The 23988-nt window shown below is 48.2% G+C and overlaps 7 protein-coding genes across 7 annotated transcripts; 5 read left to right on the forward strand and 2 right to left on the reverse strand.

Moving 5' to 3' along the window:
• Positions 1 to 3021: 3021 nt before the first annotated feature.
• Positions 3022 to 3928, forward strand: K444DRAFT_417815 (uncharacterized protein). The gene is made up of 2 exons (XM_024872682.1): positions 3022 to 3210; positions 3268 to 3928. The coding sequence occupies exons 1-2, from the start codon at positions 3149 to 3151 to the stop codon at positions 3719 to 3721; spliced, it is 516 nt and encodes a 171-aa protein (XP_024735791.1). The 5' UTR covers positions 3022 to 3148; the 3' UTR covers positions 3722 to 3928.
• Positions 3929 to 5378: 1450 nt separating this feature from the next.
• K444DRAFT_590807 (HET-domain-containing protein) lies at positions 5379 to 7516 on the forward strand. Its single transcript, XM_024878165.1, has 2 exons — positions 5379 to 5856; positions 5914 to 7516. Exons 1-2 carry the CDS (start codon positions 5481 to 5483, stop codon positions 7485 to 7487), a joined length of 1950 nt encoding a protein of 649 aa, XP_024735792.1. The 5' UTR covers positions 5379 to 5480; the 3' UTR covers positions 7488 to 7516.
• Positions 7517 to 8810: 1294 nt separating this feature from the next.
• Positions 8811 to 11991, reverse strand: K444DRAFT_590809 (escape protein-like protein 2). Its single transcript, XM_024878166.1, has 6 exons — positions 11657 to 11991; positions 11419 to 11608; positions 11316 to 11371; positions 10894 to 11269; positions 9731 to 10800; positions 8811 to 9633 (listed from the first exon to the last, which is right to left on the reverse strand). The coding sequence occupies exons 1-6, from the start codon at positions 11874 to 11876 to the stop codon at positions 8999 to 9001; spliced, it is 2547 nt and encodes an 848-aa protein (XP_024735793.1). The 5' UTR covers positions 11877 to 11991; the 3' UTR covers positions 8811 to 8998.
• Positions 11992 to 12122: 131 nt separating this feature from the next.
• Positions 12123 to 12824, forward strand: K444DRAFT_530824 (uncharacterized protein; the record flags this gene model as incomplete). The annotated part of the gene is made up of 1 exon (XM_024874925.1): positions 12123 to 12824. The coding sequence occupies one exon, from the start codon at positions 12123 to 12125 to the stop codon at positions 12822 to 12824; it is 702 nt and encodes a 233-aa protein (XP_024735794.1).
• A 325-nt stretch (positions 12825 to 13149) lies between these two features.
• Positions 13150 to 16481, reverse strand: K444DRAFT_531045 (uncharacterized protein; the record flags this gene model as incomplete). The annotated part of the gene is made up of 5 exons (XM_024874951.1): positions 13150 to 13352; positions 13491 to 13634; positions 13787 to 14011; positions 14158 to 16092; positions 16139 to 16481. 5 exons carry the CDS (start codon positions 16479 to 16481, stop codon positions 13150 to 13152), a joined length of 2850 nt encoding a protein of 949 aa, XP_024735795.1.
• Positions 16482 to 18731: 2250 nt separating this feature from the next.
• On the forward strand, positions 18732 to 19670 carry K444DRAFT_531710 (glycoside hydrolase family 12 protein; the record flags this gene model as incomplete). The annotated part of the gene is made up of 4 exons (XM_024875017.1): positions 18732 to 18865; positions 18921 to 19072; positions 19147 to 19207; positions 19265 to 19670. 4 exons carry the CDS (start codon positions 18732 to 18734, stop codon positions 19668 to 19670), a joined length of 753 nt encoding a protein of 250 aa, XP_024735796.1.
• Positions 19671 to 20744: 1074 nt separating this feature from the next.
• On the forward strand, positions 20745 to 22549 carry K444DRAFT_613694 (uncharacterized protein). The gene has a single exon (XM_024880401.1). It carries the CDS (start codon positions 21034 to 21036, stop codon positions 22204 to 22206), a length of 1173 nt encoding a protein of 390 aa, XP_024735797.1. The 5' UTR covers positions 20745 to 21033; the 3' UTR covers positions 22207 to 22549.
• The last annotated feature ends 1439 nt before the right edge of the window (positions 22550 to 23988 follow it).

A 23988-nucleotide genomic window follows, 5' to 3' on the forward strand; every position in this document is an offset into this window, starting at 1 on the left:
TGGGCCGTGCCGCCAGCTCAGTAAGTAAAATCAGGCCAGTCCCCAAGCTGTTCAAGTTTCCTTCACATCAAGGCCTCTGTCATTTCTCTTCGAGTCTTATCGTTCACTCTTTGGTTGCTTCATTTCTTCGTCCGTTCGCGCTTTAACGGATCTGGAATTCCCAACTTCGATTTTTGCGATTAATACTTTCAAAATGTGTCTATTATTCATTCTTTACCGGCGCCGGCGACAGTCCTTCCCACACAAGCATTCACCAATGGCTCTCTGATATCCTCCTATTTCTGCAATCCTACACCAGATGGTCTTCCGAAAAGCCTAGCCCAGCTTATCCCATTGACGATCAAAGAACACGACATCAATTAGCCTTCAATGCTAATGGTACCCGCCATCCCCTCAAATCGCGGATGCCCTGGCTGACTTTGCAGCGACTGCCAACCTCAAGGTCCTTCCGGTGACGGTTCACAGCCCGGGAACACTGGCTATATGCTTGCTTCTTTCCGTGAGCACTGCACCTTACTTTTACAAAATCCTACTAATTACTTTCAAACAACAGCTTTAACACTATTCTCCCGATACAACAGGGCATAGTCGTTACTCTGGCAAACAATGCCCACGCCGTTCAAGTAGGGCAGCCTAATTTGTTGGTGAACAACACTGGTACCGCTGGTGTCGCGCTCGAAGACGCCTTGATCCACACAAGAGATGACACCGGCACACCTACTGGTCCTTTCTCCTTTCTCCGATGCTGGTGTTGTGTTCGTTCCATTCCCAGGGTGTGGAAAGATAACAAGCACGGCTACTTCGACGGCGTCGTGCACTCGCAGGTCATTTCTAAAATATGTTGGTACTTTTCGCTCCGTGCTGAGCGCACCCTGCTAATCGGGTATCCAAGAAACATACACAAATCTATCGTACAACGCGCCGAAGTGCGGAAATACCCCCATCACTCTTGAGGGCCTCTCCGTCACAGACAACAGTTTCGGTGTTTGGAACTATAGCTTCCCAGTAACAGGAGGTCTGCCCTTGGATGGTGACGGGGATTGTGATGGCGACACAACCGTGCCCACTGCGATAACGGAAATATTTACAATTGGAATAGGAAGTTAAATGAAGGTCTTGTTGGTTGCCATGCAGCCAGGAGGCTGCGGGCTGTAGTGGCTTGTTGGCTACTTCGGCAGGGAATTTATTTACACGTCCCTGTTCTACCTTTCGAGAACGTTTTTGTCCGTATTGCCCTCATTGAAAATGATACAATAGTTGGCACAAGCGATATTGGCAGGTCTCGCAGTGGACACAGAAAACGAAATTCTTTTTTAAATACCTCTATCGTCCAAGGCCAGGCTGGACGTTGGAATCTTTTCATTTCCTAATTCTCTTCGATATTTCTATACATTATAAGTTCACACTCCCTTCAGAAATCTTGGTTGTTTTGGAATATTCAGACCCCTTGCCCATGTTCACTTTTTCATCCGTTTCCGTCGATTTTGGAGGACGTACGGTGAATCAGATTTCATGGCCTCGTATCTTAATATTGACATGGACGTAGAGAGATTCGCCTTACTTTGTGTTCCTTCGGTATTTCATCTTGGTTTCTTTGCTGGTGCCATCATCACTCAAAGCTCAAACCTACCTCCTTCGCTTTCAAAAGAAGTCAGATCTTCCATGAGACCACTCCGTATCTCCATCGGAACCTTCAATCGTGGCTAACTGAACTTAGGGTTATGAAATACGGATGTATCTGCCGCCTCGATATCAGGTGAAGTACAGGAAATTTGGGGTTCCATTTGCTTGATGTCAAGAGAGTCTTGGCACGTTCGAATTTTCGTCGACTCAAGCTCGATTGTTCCGGGGGAATTGACACAATGAATCGAAAATGATCTACAAGTTTTTGGTACAATGACTGATTACTTGCTTGGAAAGGGAGTAGGTACGAAGATTGCGGCATAAAGTGACGGGATTACAGGGCATTTACGCTCGCGTAGGGGTCTTAGCGGACTCCAGGGTGTGGCTTAAGGTACTGCGCCCGCTATAAGCCTTGTAACTCTAGGCCTGAACCCCTAAAACAAGGGCTGTGAGACATTTCCAAGGTGGTGGAAGATCTTCAAGGGTTATGGTGTTGCTGGCAGAGCAACTGTAGCGCTCGGGCGCTGTGAGAGAGCTATTTTAGGACTATTTAGCGACATTGCCCTTGTAAGTACAGGGGATATACCTTCTAAAGGTGTGGTACCCCTTGTTTATAGTTTATAGCGTGCTTACAGGAGGGTAGCCTGGAAATATAGGGGACTTTAGTGGGTGAGTGTAGTAGAAAGTGGCCTGAAAGTGGACTTGCGATACAAATGCCCTGTAATCCCGTCACTTTATGCCGCAATCTTCGTAAGCGAATGAAGGATCTTTTATCAGATCACATTGAAAAGACCTCGATGTCCACTAATATGGATCAGAAGATCCGGAACACTTAGAAAGATCTCCTGTGTGAGTAGTTCCTGGTCTAGCAATATTGAGTCCTCGCTTTCTAGATCTCGTGCGCTATCGCCAGTCATTTATCCATGCTGACCCTTGCTCCATAGCTCATTCTGGTCTACGGCTCCGTTCAAGTTTGCAACCATCTTCTAGTCTCATATGGTCCATGCGGGGTTTGTTTAGGATTGAAAGTGAAAGTGAGAAGTCTTGGTGTTACTCTGGAGCAGAAGAAGCCGGCCGAGGCAGAAAGAAAGAAAATGACCGCCAGCTTGGCTCGGCTGAAATTGACAACCAGATATTTCGCCATTCCAGGTATAAGGAAAGAGGAAGTTCTGACGATTTCTACCGGCCACAATACCATTTGCGAGAATGCGGGGAGTATGGTGTACCGACTGCTGGTCAACGATGCTGCCTCGGGGGAGGAGCCAAACATTCAATCCTGCTGATAAAACAGATAAATGAAGAGGTCGTACAGGCATCACCACGGGGCTCTGCTTGGACGCAGTATAAATCAGCATGTCCCAGAGTGGTATGGCCTAGGTGACAGAGACCCGACGTCACCTTCTCCGTATCTGTTTCGACACTACCCGCAAATGATGGTGAAGGGCATCCCTGTGCCCACCTGCGAGTGTGACTTATGGTGACGTGAAGAGTACGTCTTAGCCAGGGCTACCATGGTCTTTCAAAGATGTACGATGGTACGTCGCAAGCACGGTCTCCATCAGGCATACCCTCGAGCAAAATTAACAAGTAGGACCCAATCTTGGCAGAGGTATTCAATTGGGCCGTCAGCTAAGAAGGCGACAGCCACGGCTCCCAGTCTTGCATTGCCGCAGTCGCGATTATATTAAGTGCGATCTGGTCTTGTTTATTTCGCCCGTGTCGCCCCGAGAGAAGGGAAAAGGGGGGCGGGCCACGTGATATATTTCTAATTTTTACAACTCCCTCGTCTTGTCTGTTGCCAGCCGGGATCTGCCACGTTCAACCAACCCACTTTCATGTTTCCCCACCCTGGCCCCCTTCTTCCTCCATACTCTCGAATTGGACAGATGCTACCTATCCGTCCCGGATGTTTAACTCTGCATGCCTATGCCCGGGCCATGCTGGTGTGTTTAATCCTATGTTGCCCAATCGGTTGTATTATCACGTTCTCGTGGGTGGACTGCAGGCGAAGACTCCAAGCCCGCAGAGCTCTGGAAGCGTCAGAGAAGCGTCCCTGATACGGGGCGTTTGTCGGTCAAGTGTCGATGGGGCCGGCTGAAGCACGAATAACTTAGAGACACACGCACACTTAACCACCGGCACAAGCTCTCCGTCCACCACCGTCATGTACCGAACCGATGCTAGAGGCGGAGGAAACGGCCCGGCATCATCCGGAGGGGTAGAGTTGCCAGTAGCGAAAACCAATGTACGAGGTTCGTACGAATCTGATATAGATATCGGCGTTGGTCGATGCCTTCTTGGCCAAACCTAATTCCCTTGACGGCAACATAAATACAAAACTACTTCACCCCAAGCTGTCCCAACTATACTTTTCAACCTATACTTTCCAGATTCGAACACTGCCCTGCCTCCTTTCAGTTACCATGCCGTCTGATAGGCATTCTTGTTCTTGCATATCATAACTAGCTCGGTTGTACTACTAAGGTAGCTCCTTTGCCGTCACTACATAGAATGAGCGTATTTGCAATCCTGACAGTCCTAGCATTGTTCACCCAGTTCAGAACCTTTTCAAGTGCTCAGATTGTGAAATCTTCATGGTTTGCGCCTGGGGTAGCAGTAACAAGGGTATATATCGTCTCGACCAGTTTCTCGCATGTTCTCACTAAAACACTAGTTTCAAGTTACAGTGACAGTACCATCACTACCTTCTGGAAGCGGTGCACATGGAGTTTGGCCAGGCGGTGAGAACAATGGGGCAGGCTTCGTTTTCCAGGTGTCATCAGTGACTCAAAGAGCCCTGGTGCTTGGATGTTCTGGGTCGAATATCGTTGCAAGTAGGATAAATCCTGAGCCTGCTCAAGTGCATAGCTGATTCTCCAAAATAAGCCCCAATTATGAAGCCTCGCCAATCAAAGATGGGAGCAACGTTTCTTGTGATCTAAAATATTAACGAACGAATAGCGTACCCTGGAGATTCAATAACGAGCACCTTCATCCTGGGATCTGGAGGCTGGACTGATAGCTGGTCACTCTCACCCGGCTCAGCAGGTAGTTCTGCTGGTCAGTCCTCCCAGAGTGGATAATCTTCCAACACTTTCGGTAAGCGGATCATTCTCAATAATGGCGTCGATAAGTCACTGACATTGTTGGACTGGTAGCTGGAACTAACGTCCATCCCTGCGTGGCGGAAAACCCTACGTGCCGGAACGACTTCGTGGTTTGGGGGTCTCAAACCTCTACCATATAAATATATAAAGTTATATTCAGGTTGCTATTGTTCTTTAGCTATTTCTCTATAAGGATTCGGTTTGCAGTAAGAAAATACTGACGGTTGTGGTCATGTTATCGATTGTCTCGTCGAAGGCATTTAAAACCCTTTCGGCTGTTCTCCCCCGCTCTATTATAATTATTGGCCTGTCTCCAAATTCCGGGACCATAGGATAAAACTTCTACCAAGAGAGAATATAACTTTAAGCTTTGAAGACGTAGAGTACAAGGAAACCTACTTACCGGATTTATCCGGATAAAGTAGGGGGAGGTACACAATACGCCAAGCATCTTAATAAGCGAAGGCGGTGCTTATATAAAATCATATTTACAGTTATAGTAAATTAATCGTTTTATATTTCATATTATACGAGACTCACGTGAAGTGTGGCGTTATTCTAGAAGTTTCCACAAGCAGCCACGTGTCCGCTTCTGCACGGCGGAGCTGCCACTCAGTCGTTCCAATCCCCATCCTATCTCTATGTAAGGCCTAGTATCCTCCTTTTAGTCCTAGGAATTTCCGCATCACGTCGACTACTGCATACGCTGCTTGCTTTACTACAATCGTCGTCAATGCGAAGGATAGCAAAATGAACGTGGAGGAAATTGATCTTTGTCCCTTCTGCTCGGACCTGGTGAAATCAACAACAGACTCTCTAATCCCCTCTTCACAATGCCCCCACTATCCAACTTATGGTTTAATTTTATCCTCTAGCGAGAAATGCACTATTTGCCGGACAATAACTTCTCTATGGGGCCATATCGATTCGATTCTAAACAGACATGAAATATCAAAAAAACCCATCCGGGGTTGTCGTGATGAATTTTCTGTCAAAATAACGACCAAAGTCGCTCGCCGAATGCCTTCTGGTGCCTCTTGGACGCTTCTGGAAGCCAGCTTAGGCAGTACACATACTGGCCTTACGTCCATATCCTATTTTACACTTGTGTCTTGTCTATTGGGAGGTAAGAGATGGTCTACGCAGAATATGTGCCCAAGAGCCTTACACCCCTTGGGTACAGATCCAATATCATCTTCCGCTTTTTGGAGGAGCCCAACAACGACTTTTGACTCCAAGCTCTTAGCCATCCAATCGTGGATGTTTGATTGCGAGTCTCAAAACGGCCACAGTAAATGTAGGCCCGTGCCGTTTGCACCTCTGCGGCTCCTCACTGTTGGCCTCGACGGCAAGCCGCTTAGACTAGTTGAACGGGATACTACAACGATTCGAACGGACTATGCAGCTCTAAGCTATTGCTGGGGTAACTCCTTACAGCTGCGCACCACAAAAGGGACGCTTACTATATTTAGCAAGGAAGTCCCCTCCAAGCTTATTCCAAGGACATTTGCCGATGCTATACATATAGCTCGAGCTCTGAGAATTCCATATATTTGGATCGATGCCCTATGCATTGTTCAAGATGATGAACAGGAGTGGCAAAGCGAAGCAACACATATGTCTGAGATCTACCGAGGGAGCCAGTTAACCATTACAGCAACCGAATCCGTAGATTCTCTGCAGGGCTGTTTCCCTCCCGAGAAGCCTGGTCTCCACAGTGCTGGGTTATTCTTCCGCACTCGACCTAATGGGTTGGATGACCGTAGCAGCCTTGTCCGTATCTACCGCAATGATATCAGAGACTCCGTCGTGGAAGACAGTGTTATTAGCACCCGGGGGTGGACTTTACAAGAGCAGTTGCTCTCCCCGAGGCTCGTCTTTTGTATGCAACCCGACATGCACTGGAAATGTCAATGCAACTACCAAACTCAAAGCGGTCTCTCCTTCGAGCCAAGAATGGCACCTGATCGCGGTGGCTTGTTCCTTGATCTCAATCATCGGCTTGATGATCTGTGGTACCGCAGCAGCTGGCGACGCATCATTGAAGGCTATTCACTGCGCGAGTTCACCTTCTCGCAAGACAGAGTTCCTGCTATCGCGGGTATGACTAGATACTTTGCGTCTACTTTGGAGGATGTGCCAATATTGGGACTATGGGTAAGGTCTTTTGCAAGAGACTTAGCCTGGTTGCGCGGTGGTGGTCGTCAGCAAATGTCTAACACCTCAGGGCTTCCTTCTTGGACCTGGCTTGCGTGCCAGGGTTGCGTTTTATATACGATCGGCTCCAAGTACGCAGATTATGAAGTGCAAGTGGTAGAGCATCTGAAGCTTCTAAACTGGGATGTGCAATGGCAGGGCACGCCCTACGCGTCGCCGGTCGAATTGGCGCAAGTGAAGGTCGAAGGTCCCGTGCGAGAGATCGAAATAAGGCCATTTACCGAAGGTAGTTCTCACAAACCGCCATATTTTCAGGTCTTCGGGGAGGACCTAAAACCTACCGTGAAGACGAAGTTTCCTTGGCGATGCGCTGGGCAGTTTGATACCGGTGATGCAAGTGAAGCGACGATATACTTGTGCCTTCTCTTGTTTTCTGAGACAAAGAGCTCCGAGTCCAACTATACTTCTGAAATTTTTCTCATTCTAGAACCAGTTGAGATACATAGCACCGTTAAATATAAGCGCATAGGGATGGCAAGAATATGGGGTGGACCGCCAACTTTCAACGCTGCTAAGACAATATCGATGGTTCTAGTTTAATAGAAATTAAAACAACTTATGATACTTGGATCTTGTACTAGCCTATAGGGTCAGCTATTGACTTATTCTAAAGATGAAGGATCTGGGCTTAGAGGGCGAAGTCGATTTTATAAGCGACTGTAGAAAATCATTGCTCTGTTCTCCGGGTCGAATGGATTTCTCGAGGCAGGCTCGTGCAGGCCTCGCGACTAGCTACTGTATGTTAGAGTTAGTCTTCGTCGTATTCTCGGCGCAATGGAAGGGAAGCAGCCCACAGCTCGGAATAGAAGGGCTAGAGACTAAGGAAGGAAGTCATGTGTCTACGTTGCGATCAAGGCGAAAACAATAGGGGGTGTCTGTAGGATGTGGAAAACTGGGTCGAGGTGGTTCAGTTGAGCCTAGTTAACTGCACAGCCACAGTCTCAGCGCCACAAGCTTGGATCTGGACAGCGCGCTAAAATATAATACGCCGTAATAATCCTGCGGGATGCACGGAGTTGTTTCGGCATTTGATCTCCTTTGATTGGAGGTACCGACCAGCATCCCGACATTGTATAAAGATTAGCGCTACAGCAGCCACAAGGCTGATAACAATTCCTAGCAAAGTAGTGAGACCCTAAGGCTCGCGAATAAGATTTCACAAGTATTAGAAGTAATAAAAGCTCAATGGTAATGCTGCGGTAAAGGAACTCTATTGCACCATGAACGGAGACTACCTACAAATCAAGTGCAAGGACGACGATGCGAACGTAATTTTTTGGTGGAATAGATTCAGAGTGGTCAGCGGTGGCGATGGAACACGACTTATGCAAAAATATTAGAGTCATTGACGTGTACACAAAGTTTGACATGTTTGAAGTCAAAGTATCTACCATTTTTTCCGGCACGTAGGGTTTTCCGGCACGCGGGGATGGACGTTATTAGCAAAGTAAATACCTTCGAGACCCTCCCGCTTTTGGAAATTCGACATCTAATAGTTGCAGGCACTTATTGCTATCGAATTGCAGAATGGTGCATCATGGAATTTCGGCAAAGTACAATGGGGCAGTATTGCTGTCCAGGCCAAGACTACTTCGTCCTTGCATTCAAATAAGTAAATACCTCACTCCTTGTGTTTGGCAACATTCTGGTCGGAAAGCAGATATACTCCCAGTGGTGGATTTACGTATCAGATCTCTAGTGGTTCAGCTTCAACCACAGGCTCTTCAACAACATGCTCGTCCAATTGTGTATCATTCAGTGCGTGAACAGAAGATAGCATTGGCGGGGCGTTCAAACAAAAAATGGCTTCCACAAATAAGGAGACTGCTGGGTCTCTGGAGGCTTTATAGATATTTTACAGATTAGAATTGCATCTAGAATTGTCCATAGAGGTACATCGAGAATTTGCTGCTGCATCATTGCATCGAGCGAGGAAAGGAAACCTTCGAAGCAAGGGGAGCTCTTGTGCTGGAATAAGTTCGGTATTCCTTTGAGTACATTACAAGATTAAGCGAGTAGGGTAATGACATTCATCAGAATCACTCGGCGCATTAGTATTCGTCCATCAGAACCTTCTTCAAGACTCCCATCTCTTTCTCCCATGCCTCAACTTTTTGCTGGCTTGCTGCTAACTTGCCTAAGAGGAAATTGATCCTTGGTCCAACCTCTCTGGGCTGCCTTGGCAGACTGCCGAGCATATTTAGCTCAGCTTCGTATTTATCGATACTCTTCGTTTCGATCTTGGACAATTCTGTAAGAATGGCGAGATCAAGTCTGCTTTTCAAGACTCTATCCTCGGTGAGTTGCCTAAAAGCCGCTTGATATACAGGCTTCCCAGCTTTGATGGTTTGTGGACGGCCATTGTGAGTCTTGATGCCGATCAGCTCAACAGCAGACAGAGCCTCCAGGACAGCCTCTCCATTGGATGCAGAAGGTGTGAGGGATGAAGCGAAGGTATTAGATAGCAGAACTTCGTTATAGCGGAGGATCTCATTGGTGGCGAGTGATTTGACCAAGTACCAGGCTTGCTCAGGAGACCATTTCCGATCCCCTTTGTCGACAGTAAGAAGATACATCTTCATTATCTCGGAAGCGCTCTGTTCAATGATCTCGGCGATTGCACGTTTTGGGGTTTGTCCGGTCTTCAATCTTCGCGCAAGAAACTCCAAGTCGGTTAGTCGACCGCCTGTTGCAAATCAGCATTTCTCTTCCTGTGTCAAATAAGAGGACAATGAGATATATACCCGATCAGCATTAGGTGAAGGAGGTATAGGTTGACTTACCGAGGACTTCGATGCAGTCATCAAGCTCACTAATATCATATTGCCGTTGGCCAGCAGTCAACTTAACGTCATTGCCGGGAGTATCATCCTGGTCGGAATCCAGGTGAGTGAGGACAAACTTCTTGGCAACCTCTGGTGTAATATCACCAAGCGCAATTTGCCTAAATACTCGATCTGGCAATGCTCTGCTTAGCGACTTCGAGTAGGAGATGTCGTTGGTAAGGAAAATAACGTGAGCAATGTTGCCCATCGTTAATCCAGCTGACCACTCTGCGATCTTGTCGTAAACAACACTACTTTCTTCGTTTTTGTGGAGAAAGTTGTCAATAACTACAACTGGCCTGCATTCAGGATGAGCCTCTAGCCAGTCATCATCGCCGAGAGCAGCGTCCTTGTCATCTTTCTTCCGACTGTGGAGGGCAACCTGCTTTAGAGCTGTTGCCGTATTCTGCCAGATTTTCCCTAGCTGTGCATCGAGAGTTTCGCTAAATCCCGACTTTACACCTATAGTTCCCTGCGCGGCCAAATCTATCAAACTGCTGATACTGTTCATCCAAGAGAAGACCGGCCGATATCCCACAGAGGCTGCAGCTGCTGATATTGTCGCGCTGTCGCCCCGCGCCTCTTGAATTGGTTTGCAATCAATAAGTAATGTGTTCTGCCGCCCCTTGAGTGCTTGATCCAGAATAAGCTCCCTCTTCCCAGAACCTCTTGGTCCTTGAACCACAATAAACGTGTCGGCCGTCTCCATCAGCCAGGTTTGCAGTTGATCAATGACCTGCTTTCTATCGTCCCAGATTGCGCCCAAACCAGCTTCTTCCGATCTATGGAGACGGAAAGTGAAGATATCAGTCGCCTGGCTCTTGAACCATTTATATATCCTGTTATCTCTGATGTGAAAAGCATGGTCAACATGGGCCTTGATGAAGAAGGTTCTGATAGGATCGAAAACCAATGTTGCAGCGGTTGCAAGCAAGGCAGCAACGGCGGGGATAACCACTCGAGGATGTGATGCTAACCAATCCCAGATCCAGTGTGACTTCATCTTCTGCTCAAAGGAAAGACGGAGCCTAGTGATATCCGAATTAGCCTTGCTTGTTTAGGATGTTCGAATGCAGATAGAGCCAAATGAGGATAGAAAAAGCAAATGAGACAATGCTTACTCTGTGCCAGCTGCCCCACCACCTTCTGCCTCTAAAACTTTAATTCCATGCATACAATTCCTTGCCATTATTGCGTGACGCATCCTCGCAAAATCCAGATAGGCGAACTTAGGCAAGACTTTCGAATCAGACGGTTGTGATGATATTTCAGCAAGTTTTCCATACTTTCGAAAGAGGCTATACAACGTCTCTTGGGATAGCTCAGCTGCCGGTCCACCTGGACTTATAGGCACAAATTCGACTTTAATCCGACAGCTTGGAAATCGATAGAGATCCTCTAGCCATGGTTTTCCCACCACAAGATTTGATCTTATTCGCCTAAAGGGGCTGAACCATGGCTTTATTGGATTTTCTTTCAAATATCTTGAGACAAGTCCTCCAGAAGCGTCAGCCAATTCCCCCAGATCCCCACGATCTCTTACCTTCTATCTCCTTAGCTGTGATACCGTCCGGATGCGAGAACTTGACAAAAGCGCCCCTAAAACCATAAGTCCAGGTCCACCCAGAAGCCAGAATTATTTTTACCCATCTTTAAGCCGTGGAAGGATCTCGGTAATTTTCATAGGTACAGAGTTAGGAATTGCACGTTTGACAAGAGTCAAGGGTTCGAAAGTACTGAGTGTCTGGTTGTTGAATCTTCGGAGGAGGTCCGGTAGGTCTCGCTCGGCTTGCCATGGCAGCCGCAGAAGCCAGGTGAGCTTTAAGGGGAAAATGTCTAGGAGGCATAAGCTTCTGAGAATCGTGAAGTTGGCGTACACCTCACTGTCAAAGAACAGGATGGCCTCATTTGAGGTTGCGCTGATATGTCCCGTTTGATTTTCTCCTGTTTCGGTACTCTCCATTCGAATTCCCCTTCTAGCATTGTTTCTCCGGCCGCTTCTCGTTACCTCCCCCGCATTGTAGAAGTCTCGTCTCGAACATCTCGGTGTCCTCAGACTGGGAATGCTGGTTGGGTTGAAGTAGATGCGGCGTGAAGTCTGCATTGTCGCTCACTGGTGACGGGAGATGTTTACAACATGTTGTCAAGGTAGGCACGCGGAGGCTGTGCCAAAATTTCGCGTGGAGACTGTCCTTGTGAAGCAATTCAGGAAATTGGAGCTGCCATCTTTCTGATGAGGTCATGAGGCTGTCGCGCAAATGAGCTCGCGTAAAAACTCAGCCTCAGCCTTCCTGCTTCACAGTATGGCTAAAGGCTACTCGATCAGCTCAGTCCGACTTCATGATACAGGATGGGCTGGCTTTGGTCTGATACGGTGCCTACACCTGCGCCGTCTCCAGCTCAAGATCAAAACCAGTCGAATCCACCTCAATCGGCACCAGAACCGCCAACTTCATCCCACGGCACAAACTCATCCTCGAAGCCGTTATCCCGCGACGAGATTGCGGAGCAAGAACTTCAATCACTCCTTAAAGAACTAGAGGCCGATGTCAAACCAATCAGCTCGAAATACAACCGCGTCCCAAGACAGCCTCCACCAGCTTCTTCGAGCCCCAACACCCGCACCCATGATGGCAATGAACCCTTGGCGGAGCAATTGCTTCCAAGAACGATGAGCTGCCGTGTCGCCTTCGACGAGGCATTTTATTGCAATTCATTCGGTGGACGCTTCAATGACCTATATCGCTATGGGACACTGAGATCCTGTTCAGAGAATTGGAATAATTTCTGGTTTTGCATGCGCACAAGGGGATATTCGGAGAGGGAGAAAGAGGCTGCTATCAAGGAGCACTACAGGAGAAAAGAGACGATGAAGTATGCAAAGACTCTGGGCAAAGAGAGTAGTGAAGATGTATGGAAAAGCAGAGAGAAGAAGTTAGAGTGGGGGGATGCATTCAATGTTCCATTTCCAGACTTTGATGGGAGTGACGAGGAGTGGAATCGCCAGCAGGCAGAGTGGAGAAAGGGCAATGCTGATGGAAGGGCAGGATGAGAGCACAATAATATGTATCAACACATTTGGCTTAGCCACCTAAGGATAGGTGGTCGCGAAGAATGATATTCGCGTCCTGGACGAGGTGAGGAATCTCCGTTCAAAAGTATCCTTCTCTATGTTCAGGTCAAATTATACCAGTAGCCTGCTTCGATACGCAGACCGTGTAAAACGCCGCCATCTCTTCCATCGGATCCTATACAGTATCCCAACTCCAAACCAAATCCGTGGTTCATGAATGCGCCGAAACCTGTTGCCCAATTGCCCCCAAGACTCTTGACACAAGAACGCCGGTTAAAATGCCCCTAACCCCTAAACTTTGACCCTACATACCAATTCCGTTCTGCATGCCGTTCATCTGTTGCATGCCTCCTTGAGCCGCCATCATCTGCTGTCTCCTTGCTCTAAATCCTGCGGTGACCTGTTGCTGAGCGAGATGTTGGCACCTCCCCCTCAAATTTTTGTCAGCTTCTTCTGGAAGAATCCCATTAGGATATTGTTGCATTAGAATTGGTCTCTGTTGATTATCTAGATGATCTCGGGGTTAGCATTACTCCGACAGGAAGAATTTTGAGCGCTGAAACAATGTTTCGCGAGTTTCGAGAGAGTAAACCCCTAGCTAGACATCTGAAAAGGGGAGGTTTGAGGCCAGAAAAAGTTACATACAAATCGTGTTGGCGGCTGCCAGGATCTGTTGCTGGATCATTTGATGTTGAGGCGTTTGGACTTGTGCTTGAGCTTGAGCTTGGGCTTGGGCCTGAGCCTGAGCTTGGGCATGTGCGTGGGCTTGTGCCTGTGCCTGTGCTTGTGCTAATCATCGAATTAGTATGGTAACGTCCTGATTGTTTTAGAAGAGGGGGCTCAGGAGCCTGGGGCCCAGGAGCTCAAGAGTCAGCTCCCAAGAAGCTCCGGGCTTGAGGTCTCAAACAGAAAATATCAGATCGGCATGGAAAGAAGCTTACCTTGAGCTCGTGCCTGTTGCATATGTTGCATTTGTTGTATTTGCTGCACCTGTTGCATGTTCATACCTTGCATGTTTGCCATGCTTTGATTGTTGCCGAAGTTCATGTTCATATTCGGTGGGATGCCTCCAGACCGCTGAGCCATGGCCGCCATTGTGGCTGCATAATTTTGAGCTAATTGTGCTGGTATGCCCTGTTGCTGAGCTTGCTGCTGCTGAGCGCGCACTATAAATTTCAGAGTCAGTATAGAAAGAGATGTAGGGTCCAAGACTGTGTTTCACAAATTCTTCGCCCTCGAGACATATCTAGAGAGCAGGAAACTCCGCAAAACACCTGAAAGAAGAGATTTGGGGTCAGAGAACACTACATACTCATCTGTGCCTGCATAATTTGTTGTGGGCTCATTTGTTGCATTTGTTGACCTCCTCCCATCATCCCACCCATTCTCTGAGCGGCCTGTTGGTTTTGCATCATTTGCAACCTCTGTTGTTGAAGAGCCGGATTCATTTGCATCATCTGCTGCATTTGCGGAGCTTGTGCCATGGGTCCCTGCATCGGGCTTCCTTGGCTCATCCTTGGAGTCTGGCTCATTTGACGACTAAGAGGCGTAGATTGCACGTTGGGAGTGGAATTTGGCATCCTGGGAGTCCCAGCATGACTTTGCTGGCTTCTCTGAGCACTCATGCCGGGAGGAGCTCCCATCTGAGGATGACCTTGCTGAACAACAGATCCAGGACGTGGAGGGCTTCCACCCATGCTTGATGTAGATTGTTGCATAGGCACATTGCCCATTGTATTCACGGTGGGAGAAGAATGGCTCTGCGGTGTCTCGTTGCGAACAATAGGAGAAGAAGCCTGTGCCTGCGAGACCTGTTGTTGATGGAAACGTTGAGATTGCGGGGGGAGTCCATTTGCCATAGTTCCATTCGCCTGAGGATGGGCATGTTGAGCTTGAACCTGAGCCTGCATCCCTTGTTGTAACTGCTGGGCTTGCATTTGAGAACGTCGGTGAGCTTCTTGTTGGGCTTGCTGTTGCTGTTGCTGATGTCTCGCAGCTTGTTGCTGCTGAGCAGCCATATTCCGCAGCTTCTCTTGATCCCGCTCCTTAGCCTCATCTCTGAGCTTGTTCCTCTCTCGCTCTTGTTGAAGTTTCCTCTCAGCTTCGTCCCGTCTTTGTTTCTCGATCTTCTTATTCTCCTCGTGTTGATTTTTGATATTTTCAAGAGCCTTGAACTTCTCGAACCGTGGCTCAAAGGAAGCCCCACCAGCTTGACCATCGCCGTCGGTGGGATTGGCACCCCCTTGGGCATTTACTGTATTCGATGATAGCCTCTCGTCTAGGATGAGCATGTAGCGCTCTTGCTCGGCAGCAAATGCCTCATCCGCAGCCATCTCAGCGACAGTCCTCTTCCGGCTCTTTGGCAACGGCGGCTTCTCTGAGTGCATCGGATGAGCTAAGGAGTCTAAAAGAGCCGCCATCTCCCTTGCATTGCCTACAGGATCAAGATTCAGCGGAGCCGTTGTGAGGTGAATGATCTGTCCCTCTGCCGCATGGATGTTGGCGCTATCCAGATCCACCTTGGTCCTTTTCACTCGTTTCGCAGGTGGAGCCATACTAATCTGCGGGGTAGAAGGTATCGCCGTGGTAGGAGTAGGTGGCACAGTTGCAGATAATGGGCCTCCGTCTTGTCGAGAATCCCTTCGCCCATCTATGCCGAAACGAGCCTCAGCTGCTTTAGTCGCCAGATCAACGTGGCTGCTGAGAGGAGTGGGGTGCAGAACGGTAGTATGTATTTTGGGTTTTCTTGGTCCAGCTCCCTTATTCCGTTGACCGTCGTTAGGTATCGAAGGCGCTGGCATATTTTCCTTGTCCGTTTGTTCAGCGCTTTTTGGCTTATCATCAACTTCATCCGCAAGAAGCTTCCCTTTCCCAGAGATCGTGTTCTGCGCAGGATATGGAACATAGGATGAGGGGGTTAAGTAAGCATTGTAATTGTGGACAGAAAATGGAACGGTTTTCGTGGCGCTTGTGTTTGTTCGAGTCGATCCTTGTGCGGGAGCAGCGGATTTATGGTCGTATATTTGAACAATCATGCAACCCTCATAGAAGGGAACATCCGTAAAATATTCGATGAGGTCATGGGGAATGGTTCCACTCCTAATATGTTCGAGCACCATCTTCATTGGAGATTTATACGAGAAACTGCCCTCTTGCTGGTCAAACCGAAAATGTGTTGGGTGAAGATGGATCATGAGAGACGGCGGTTGGCCGTGGTACTTTTTTAGGATATATTCGTTGGATTTCACTGCCAAATTTAGTGCCGTACGTATGAGAATGGATTCTCAACGTACCATATGGTTGCGGGGTAAGTGTTTGAGCCACCACAGAGTCTCCAACGATGCTTCCAGACCGCAGCCCCAACCCTACGCTGCCATTCCTCTGACCTCTTCCAAGTAACTGAGGTGGGGCTTCGCGTCTGGTGCGATTCGGAGGCCGCACCGCTGAATTGTTTCCAACCCCATTGCTTGTAGCTGAGTTCGGGCCCATTTTGGAACCGGAGGGAAGTCTGCTCGCAGACATAGACGGTGATGGGGAGGAAGCCGATGAGTTGATTCCATTTGTCTGGATACCAGGCGGTACTGGGCGCTTTATCTTCGAAGACACTGGCTGGGTCGTGGTCGCGGATGGAGCCATCTTATTTCTGCTCGGCGTAAGCCAAATCCTGAGGCTTCGCCCTCCGCAACGCGCTCGCTCGCAACCCTCCGTCGTTATCAGTGTTTTGTTCTTGCTCTGTCCATCTAATGGAATTCAAGCTGCTTGGAGGGTGACGTTGAGGAATGCGCGGAGCGATAAGTCGACGCGCAGGTGAGTATTAAGGATTGGAAGTGATGCAGTGATGCGATAGGGTAGATGCGAAGTCTTTTGATGAAATCGAAGCCGGACGTTCTGCGCGATCAATGATGTGGGGGAGCAGAGCCGCATGTGGATGGAGATGTTCCTGTGATTTCAATATCACGATTAGTAATCACTAAGCTCGGTGGTGGTCCTGGTGGTCGGAACATTATGTCCTTTTTACCTTTCCCCTCGCATTCCAGGACAATTGATATCACGTGCAGAAGCGTCCGCTAACTCAAAACAGCCAAGGGGCTTAGGACCGTATTGCGCTTTTGGTGCTAGTCTCGAATTGACGGGCCCAGCTGTGTACTCAGTACATGCGCATACAAGAGAATAAGAAATCCTCTCATCCTGGCACCATTCCTGTATCCTTGTTATTCTGGGCAGTCTTCCGCATGGCCTGCGGCGCAGAGTTTCGGCGACCTTTCTGGACTCTTGGAATCATGATTATCATTGACATGTCACCAGTAACGGGAATCTTGGAGTGCCTTGCAGAACGATGCACAGAGCCGAATATAGCTCGCATCTCACGGATGAGTTGCAGTTTGGTTTGGCTGCTGGTCCTGCTCATCAGAACTGACCACCCTCTGTCTAGCAAATATTCAAGCTTTCGAGCCTATTAGCATAGCAGAAGGGCTAGCCAATGAACTCGTTAGCTCAACAGATACGGGGAAGACGTCTACTCGTCTACTGGCATAGAAACTTAATCTATTCTCGACGACAGTGGAGGACGATTGAGGAGCAAAATCCAGTGACGAGACCTGACAAATCAGCGGACTCCCCTGACTTCGCTCTTTTGCAGACCCACTCCATTCCCCCACCCTTCTTGAACGCCTCAAAAACCTCGATGAACTTCCTGATCCAATGACAGTGTACAGTGTACCGAACTTGCTGAAGGAACTGATTAGCTCTGCAGTCTGCACTGCCAATCCAGAACTCTGACGTTCCCTTGTAGGAAAAATGAACTGCAAATCATCTCAAACTTCTCCTATTGCGCAATGCACAGTAATTCCACCTGTCGGCCACTTATACTAGGCCCTGTTTCGCAACTTTTGAATGCTTGCATTTGGTCAGCAATCGAACACTAGCACCAGCTAGCCTTCGATTATTAGGAATTTTAGTGTTTCGTAAATTTTTCTATGCTAGCAACCAAATACTGGTATTCGATTACCAGTATTTGCTCCCATACAAATCGCAGTTTTTTCAGAACCACCTATGGTAGGTGGTTCTGAAAAAACTGAGCGTTCGAAGCTCGGCCTTACGCAACCATATGTAATGTAAATGCCACTTCTTAAGGCACAATATTTTAATTATTATATAAATATTGCGATTCTTGTATAATTTTTATTGTGAATTCTTCTTAATAGAAAAGCTATAGTAAAGCAATTAATTAATTAATTACTTTTGCCTTATGAGAGGAATAGTTATTAGGCTATAATACTTTATAATTATAGGGAGTAATCACTAAAGAAAAGTAAGCCTTGAGATTTAAGATCACTGGAGAATACTCTGAAACTTCCGTAATTGCAATGGTTATTGAGTTTTTGCATTTTGCGAAACTCTTCTAAATTATTAGTAGCTAGCTTCTAATATCGAGTATTGAACGCTAGTATTTCGTTGTTAGCGAACGCCAGCAATCAAAAGACGTGCGTCCGTGCGAAACAGGGCCTTGAGTCGAGATCTCCGTTTCTTCTTGATTACGCTTCGAAGAGCGGGATTGGCGGAATTCGCTTGAAACACGGAACTCCACAGTAACCCTTGAACTCCACCTTTCTTGCAAGGGTCTTCGAGAAGGAACTGTTCCGAAGATTGGTGCTGAATTTGGCTTGGTTTCTTCCCGGAAGATCATGTGAGGCCATGTTTGATCAAACATTGCAGGGTCAACAGCAGCGTGTTTCTCCTTCATCTCATAATTGCTCCACCAATACCCTTTGATGCGAAGTCTATACAAATATGCTTTCCTCTTGTGTGTGAGTCCTTTTCTTAGTAGCCATACTCATTCGTTCTCCGCCACACGGTCATAATCAACGATTTCTTAAATCTACAATCATGAAATTCATCCAATTATTTTTCCCTCTCGTCATTTCCACAACTGCCCTTGCCGTTCCAACGGGTACTCTGCAAGAGCGGTCGGCGACGATATGTGGCCAATGGGACTCAGTAGTCACAGGAACTTACACAGTGTAGGAAGTTTCAGCCCTTGGTCAAGAAACAAATTACTGATTCCATGATGCTCAGCTACCAGGATCTGTGGAATGAAGGCCAAGCAGCAAATGGCTCTCAATGCACCACGGTCACATCGGACTCTGGCAACACTCTAGCGTGGTCGACATCTTGGTCGTGGGAAGGCGCATCGAACCAAGTTAAATCCTACGCAAATGCTGCAGTTAGTAAGTCATCTGAGGAGCTGATAAAATCTCCAAGCCATGATCAAGGAGACAGCTACTGACTTTCTGATCTTTAGCTATGTCAAGCATTAAGAAGATATCTGCAATCACCAGTATACCTACCACTTGGAAATGGAGGTAAGGATTGAGCTCCTTATTTCTTAATATTAAGTACTGACCAAGGTTCCTCCGCAGCTACACAGGAAGCAGCATCGTTGCAGATGTGTCCTACGATATGTTTACCTCATCAACCGCATCAGGTTCCAACGAGTACGAAATTATGATTTGGCTTGCTGCTATCGGAGGTGCGGGACCAATTTCAAGCAATGGATCCGCTGTGGCAACACCTACTATTGGTGGCGTGAACTTCAAGCTCTACAGTGGACCAAATGGTGCCACAACTGTATACTCTTTCGTTGCTGCGAGCGAGACAACCAGCTTCTCTGGCGATCTGAAGGCCTTCTACACATATCTGGAAAGCAGCTCCAGCTTCAGCTTCCCTTCCAGCCAGTATCTCTTGAACATTGGCGCTGGCACTGAACCTTTCACCGGGTCTGGTGCGGTGTTCAAAACCTCTGCTTACAGTTGTGTGGTCAACTGAAAGCGGGGCTCAGAAATCTCGATTGAGGAAGCAAAGGGAGAATGATTTGGAAAAATTTGTTTGAGTCTTCATGTAAATATTGGATCGAAGAGGATTCTTGAACTTTCACTACTCTTCACATGTTCTTCCCAGACGACAATAACAGTGAAATGGAAACTTTTCAGCCGAGCACCGCAGAAACACACGCCCTCGTGAGGAGATCACTGGTGGGCAGTCCCATCTGCTGACGTGTTGAAAGCTCCGGCTTTTCTTCTGCCGGTTATATGCGCTCAAGCCAAGAGCCTCGTATAATTGGACCTGTGGGGCGACAAACCCCTCAACTTATACCGGGAACGCCGGGCTGGAAGAATGCCTTCCAAGAAGAGTTGCCCAGAAGAGCCGCATTCTTAGATATTGGGAATTGTGTAGAACGCCACTGGTGGCATACTCGTTCTGTCTTGCGCCCTCCTGGAAGACATCGATCCTCAAAATCGTATTGGTTGAGGAAGCCCTCCAAGTAGCCTCACTACCACCTTCCCCTATTCAGAGAACTCCTCTCTTGGAGCGAGGCTGTAATTCTGCCTTCCAAAACGCCAGGCTGGCAAGGTGCTGGCCGTGCTGGCCGTGCTGGTCTGTAACCCCCACTCGATCGTGAAACTCTTATCTTGAGGACAAGTTCCTGCATCAGGGGAATCCGGAAGATCAAAGCCAAGTGCTGCAAGTCATCTTTCTGGCGTTGGACTGGACCCAGGGCAGTGTGGGGAAGGTGATCTGGTCAGAGATGATCCGGTGGCGGGATGGCTGAGGCCCTTGTGCCTCAAGAAATGTGGGCGGCTGTTGAGACTGACCCAAGGCTCTGGGCAAGGCAAACCGCCCGAGCCACCAAACCAGTTGGCGCGATTGCACAGCCTGATCCAATGTTCAAGATGGTGCGTGAGGAAATGGCGGCCTCGTCCGCCTAGGTCGTTCCATCGAAGATGCTGCGGCAAGGTGGCTGTGGCAGTGCCAGCCAATCAAGCCGCTGCCGAGCTCCGCGCATGCTCAGCAAATGATCATCCCCCACGTCAGGAGAGCACAAAACTCACGCTTTCACGTCTCAAACCTGTGGCCTGCATCACTGCTGTTTTGCCATGCAAGGCGAAGTGACATGGCTCCATAGCCCAGAGCACTGCTCGAGCGAGTGATGGCTAGGCAAAAATCTTGGCATATTCGACATTGATCAAGGAGTGAGTGAGTATAAAGAAGCGATTGCTCACACGGGTCAGCTTCCAACAAACAACTCCTCGAACATTCACCATCTCCTTGTGACAAAGAAAAACAAGTCAACGCCTCCTCCTTATTAATCTTGATGTCGCGCCTGTCAAGCTACCACCCAACTCTCATCATGCCTTCATCACCATGGAATGTTCATCCTACGCCTACCCCTCAACCCCAACCAGCCAAATCATCCCTCCTTGGTTCCCTCAGTGGCTCCATACGCAAACTTAGTCGCAAAGGCAGCAACGTTTCTCAGAGATCCGATCACTCAGCAACGCAGTCAGAACTTCAAACTCCAACGACCCCGACCTTCCGTGGCCCAGCTGATTTGAACCCATTCTCGCCGAGTGACGTGGGACGGAGAAGCCCCAGTCCCCTCACAAACCCATCGCCCGCGACACGGCGCCCGGATCGACCAGGTATGAACGCCTTTACAGTTCCCTCGAACGAGCCGCCGCCAGCGTACACCCCATCACCTACAGCCGCGTCAGGCCCAACTCTCGCCACCCAGATTTCTGAGCTTCCTGTCCCAGAAGCAGCAACACCAGCCACATCATCAAGACCTTCCTCAGCCACACGTGGCGGCGAAGATCCATACTCATTTCTCGCCACCTTCGATACCACCCTTCTGATCGATGACTCTGGTTCCATGGCGGGAAGATCATGGCGCGAGGTTTCTCAAGCTCTGGCTACCATCGCCCCTATCGTGACTCAGCACGATAGTGACGGAATCGACATCTACTTCCTGAATCACAAGTCCAATCACCCGGGCGCAGTGTCAGAGGGTATTGCCGCTGGTGGATATAGGGGCATTAAGCGAGCCGCTACGATAACCGAAATATTCGAGAGAGTCCGACCTCAGGGGGGAACTCCAACGGGTATCAGAGTCCACAATATCCTGAAGCCATATTTGGCAAAGTTGGAGAGTGAAATGGCTCAAGGCAGAGAAACGAAGCCTTTGAACCTTATCGTTCTCACAGACGGTGTTCCCTCGGATGACGTCGAGTCGGTTCTCTTGTCTGCAGCGAAGAAGCTGGACAAGCTCGATGCCCCACCATTCCAAGTCGGTGTTCAATTCTTCCAAGTGGGCAATGAAGAGGGTGCCAAGGAAGCACTCGAGGAGCTAGACGACGGACTCAGTGAGCTGGTTGAAGGTGGTGTCAGAGATATGGTTGACACTGTCACCTGGACTGGTGGAAGCAGCTCCAGCGAGGGAGGTATTGGCTTGACGGGGGATGGAATTCTTAAGGTTTGTTTAGGAAGTGTAGTTCGGCGTTTGGACAGGAGAAGCAGACATTGATATCTGGCCTTGCTCGGCGCGCGTATTAAGAGACTTGATCGCAGACGGGCAAGTGCTGAAGTTAGGAGCAGATCTTACTCCTACTCTGCTTGTTCGTTTCATTCAACAGTGTATTACAAAAACATTAGATTTTGGATTTTGGACTTTGGCGTTTTTAGAGCATGGTCTTGATACCCAGGGACACCTAGGAAATAGATATCGAACCAGATTTCGTAATTCTGCCTATCTCGCTTTCATTGCCCTTGATTTGTCGTGAACATTTGTAAGATAATGTGACATTATTCTGCGGAGTTAAGCTAGCCTTCCACCTCAACTATATCTCACAATGAGCTTACAATAATCCTAGAAACCATATAAAAGTATAAGATAGGATGCCTAATTGATTCCTCTAATTCGATTTGCTAACTTATTTGGGAAACGTAGGTTTCGCGAAGGTGCACGCAGGGTAATGCCACTCGCTCTTCCATCACAGCCCTTTCTGCAACTCCGCCGGCCTCCCCTTCAAATCCCATGTTAATCACAGTTTATTACAGAGTACAGTATTGTATTTGTAACTTGGGAAAGCATATGTCTTCTCGGTCGCGAATTATGTTTTGATCTCTCGTCGCAGGTCATTTGGGCTTAGCTTGAGACTGCGGGGTTGACTATACTAATTAAGATAGGCGGCTTTGTGGGGCGGCAGAATCGATCTCACCGATAATATTACGGGGCAGGCAGCCTTTCAATTCTGTCTGCCCCGAAAGGCTTGGTCTTGAATAGTTGTTGCTTCCCGGGCTGCCGGGGACAGACGAGTATTCATGGAGTCCAGCACAGACAGAAAGGTGTCCACCTGGTCCAGCTCTGAACCTGCCAATGTACAAGCTGGTGTAAAGGGCAACCCAAAACGGGAAGAGGAGTTGAAGGGTTGCGTACTGAAAGGAGCCTGGAGACATGCCTGTGAGATGGACTGGAGAGGACTGGAGAGGACTGGAACGAGCTTCATCAGTACGAGTCTCCGCCGATGGCAGAGCACTGAGATTCTGTTGCGTGTGAAGCTAGAAGCATAGTAAGTTAGCATCACGGTGTGTTGTGAGGGGGCGTGGTAGCAAGGACATACAGAATCCTGAATCAGACCAATGACAAAATCGAGGCCATCTCGGGAGTGAGGCTTGACGTGCTCCTGTGCGATCTCAAACATGGAAGCGTCTTCGAGTGTGTCCATTGGAAGACGTGTTGCTTCAGAGGCGGGACGAGGAAAGCCTTGAATGTTTGTCGTCAGATATCAGTTATCTTATCCATACGTATATCTAGGATGGCGCTGTGCTCGATATTGATAGAGCCGGGTGCAATAATGATCATTCCCAGACTGCTGAAGGCGTAACGAAGTGTCTGCAACTGTTGCATTCAAGTATAATAATTTGCTCATTGCGGTTCAGTTCAGAGACAGTTGGGATTGCCGGCTCCGTACGCTTGTACCTAGCAAGATTATTGCAAAAGCTACAGAAATCTCGGTGAGAGTAATGTATTGGCCAGCCGAGAGGGATCCTCTCACGAACGGACTGGATTAGTCCTGGTAATCTGTTGATGTGTTCGTGTGGGACAGATTGACGCAATTCACCCTTGAAATACCCGCAGATTGATTAAAATATTCTGATATAGCCGCGAGAACTATCCTTCTCGTCTCAATCGTACCAATGGCAACTACTGTAGTTAAAGGAGTGAGACCGATGGCAGGCAGGAAAGATCAACAATAAAATAGGGAAACAACGGGCTTCGGGTGAAGGTTCAAGGAAAATTCTCAAG

This window comes from Hyaloscypha bicolor (assembly GCF_002865645.1).
Source record: "Hyaloscypha bicolor E unplaced genomic scaffold K444scaffold_87, whole genome shotgun sequence".
In the NCBI taxonomy this organism is placed as follows: Eukaryota; Fungi; Ascomycota; class Leotiomycetes; order Helotiales; family Hyaloscyphaceae; genus Hyaloscypha; species Hyaloscypha bicolor.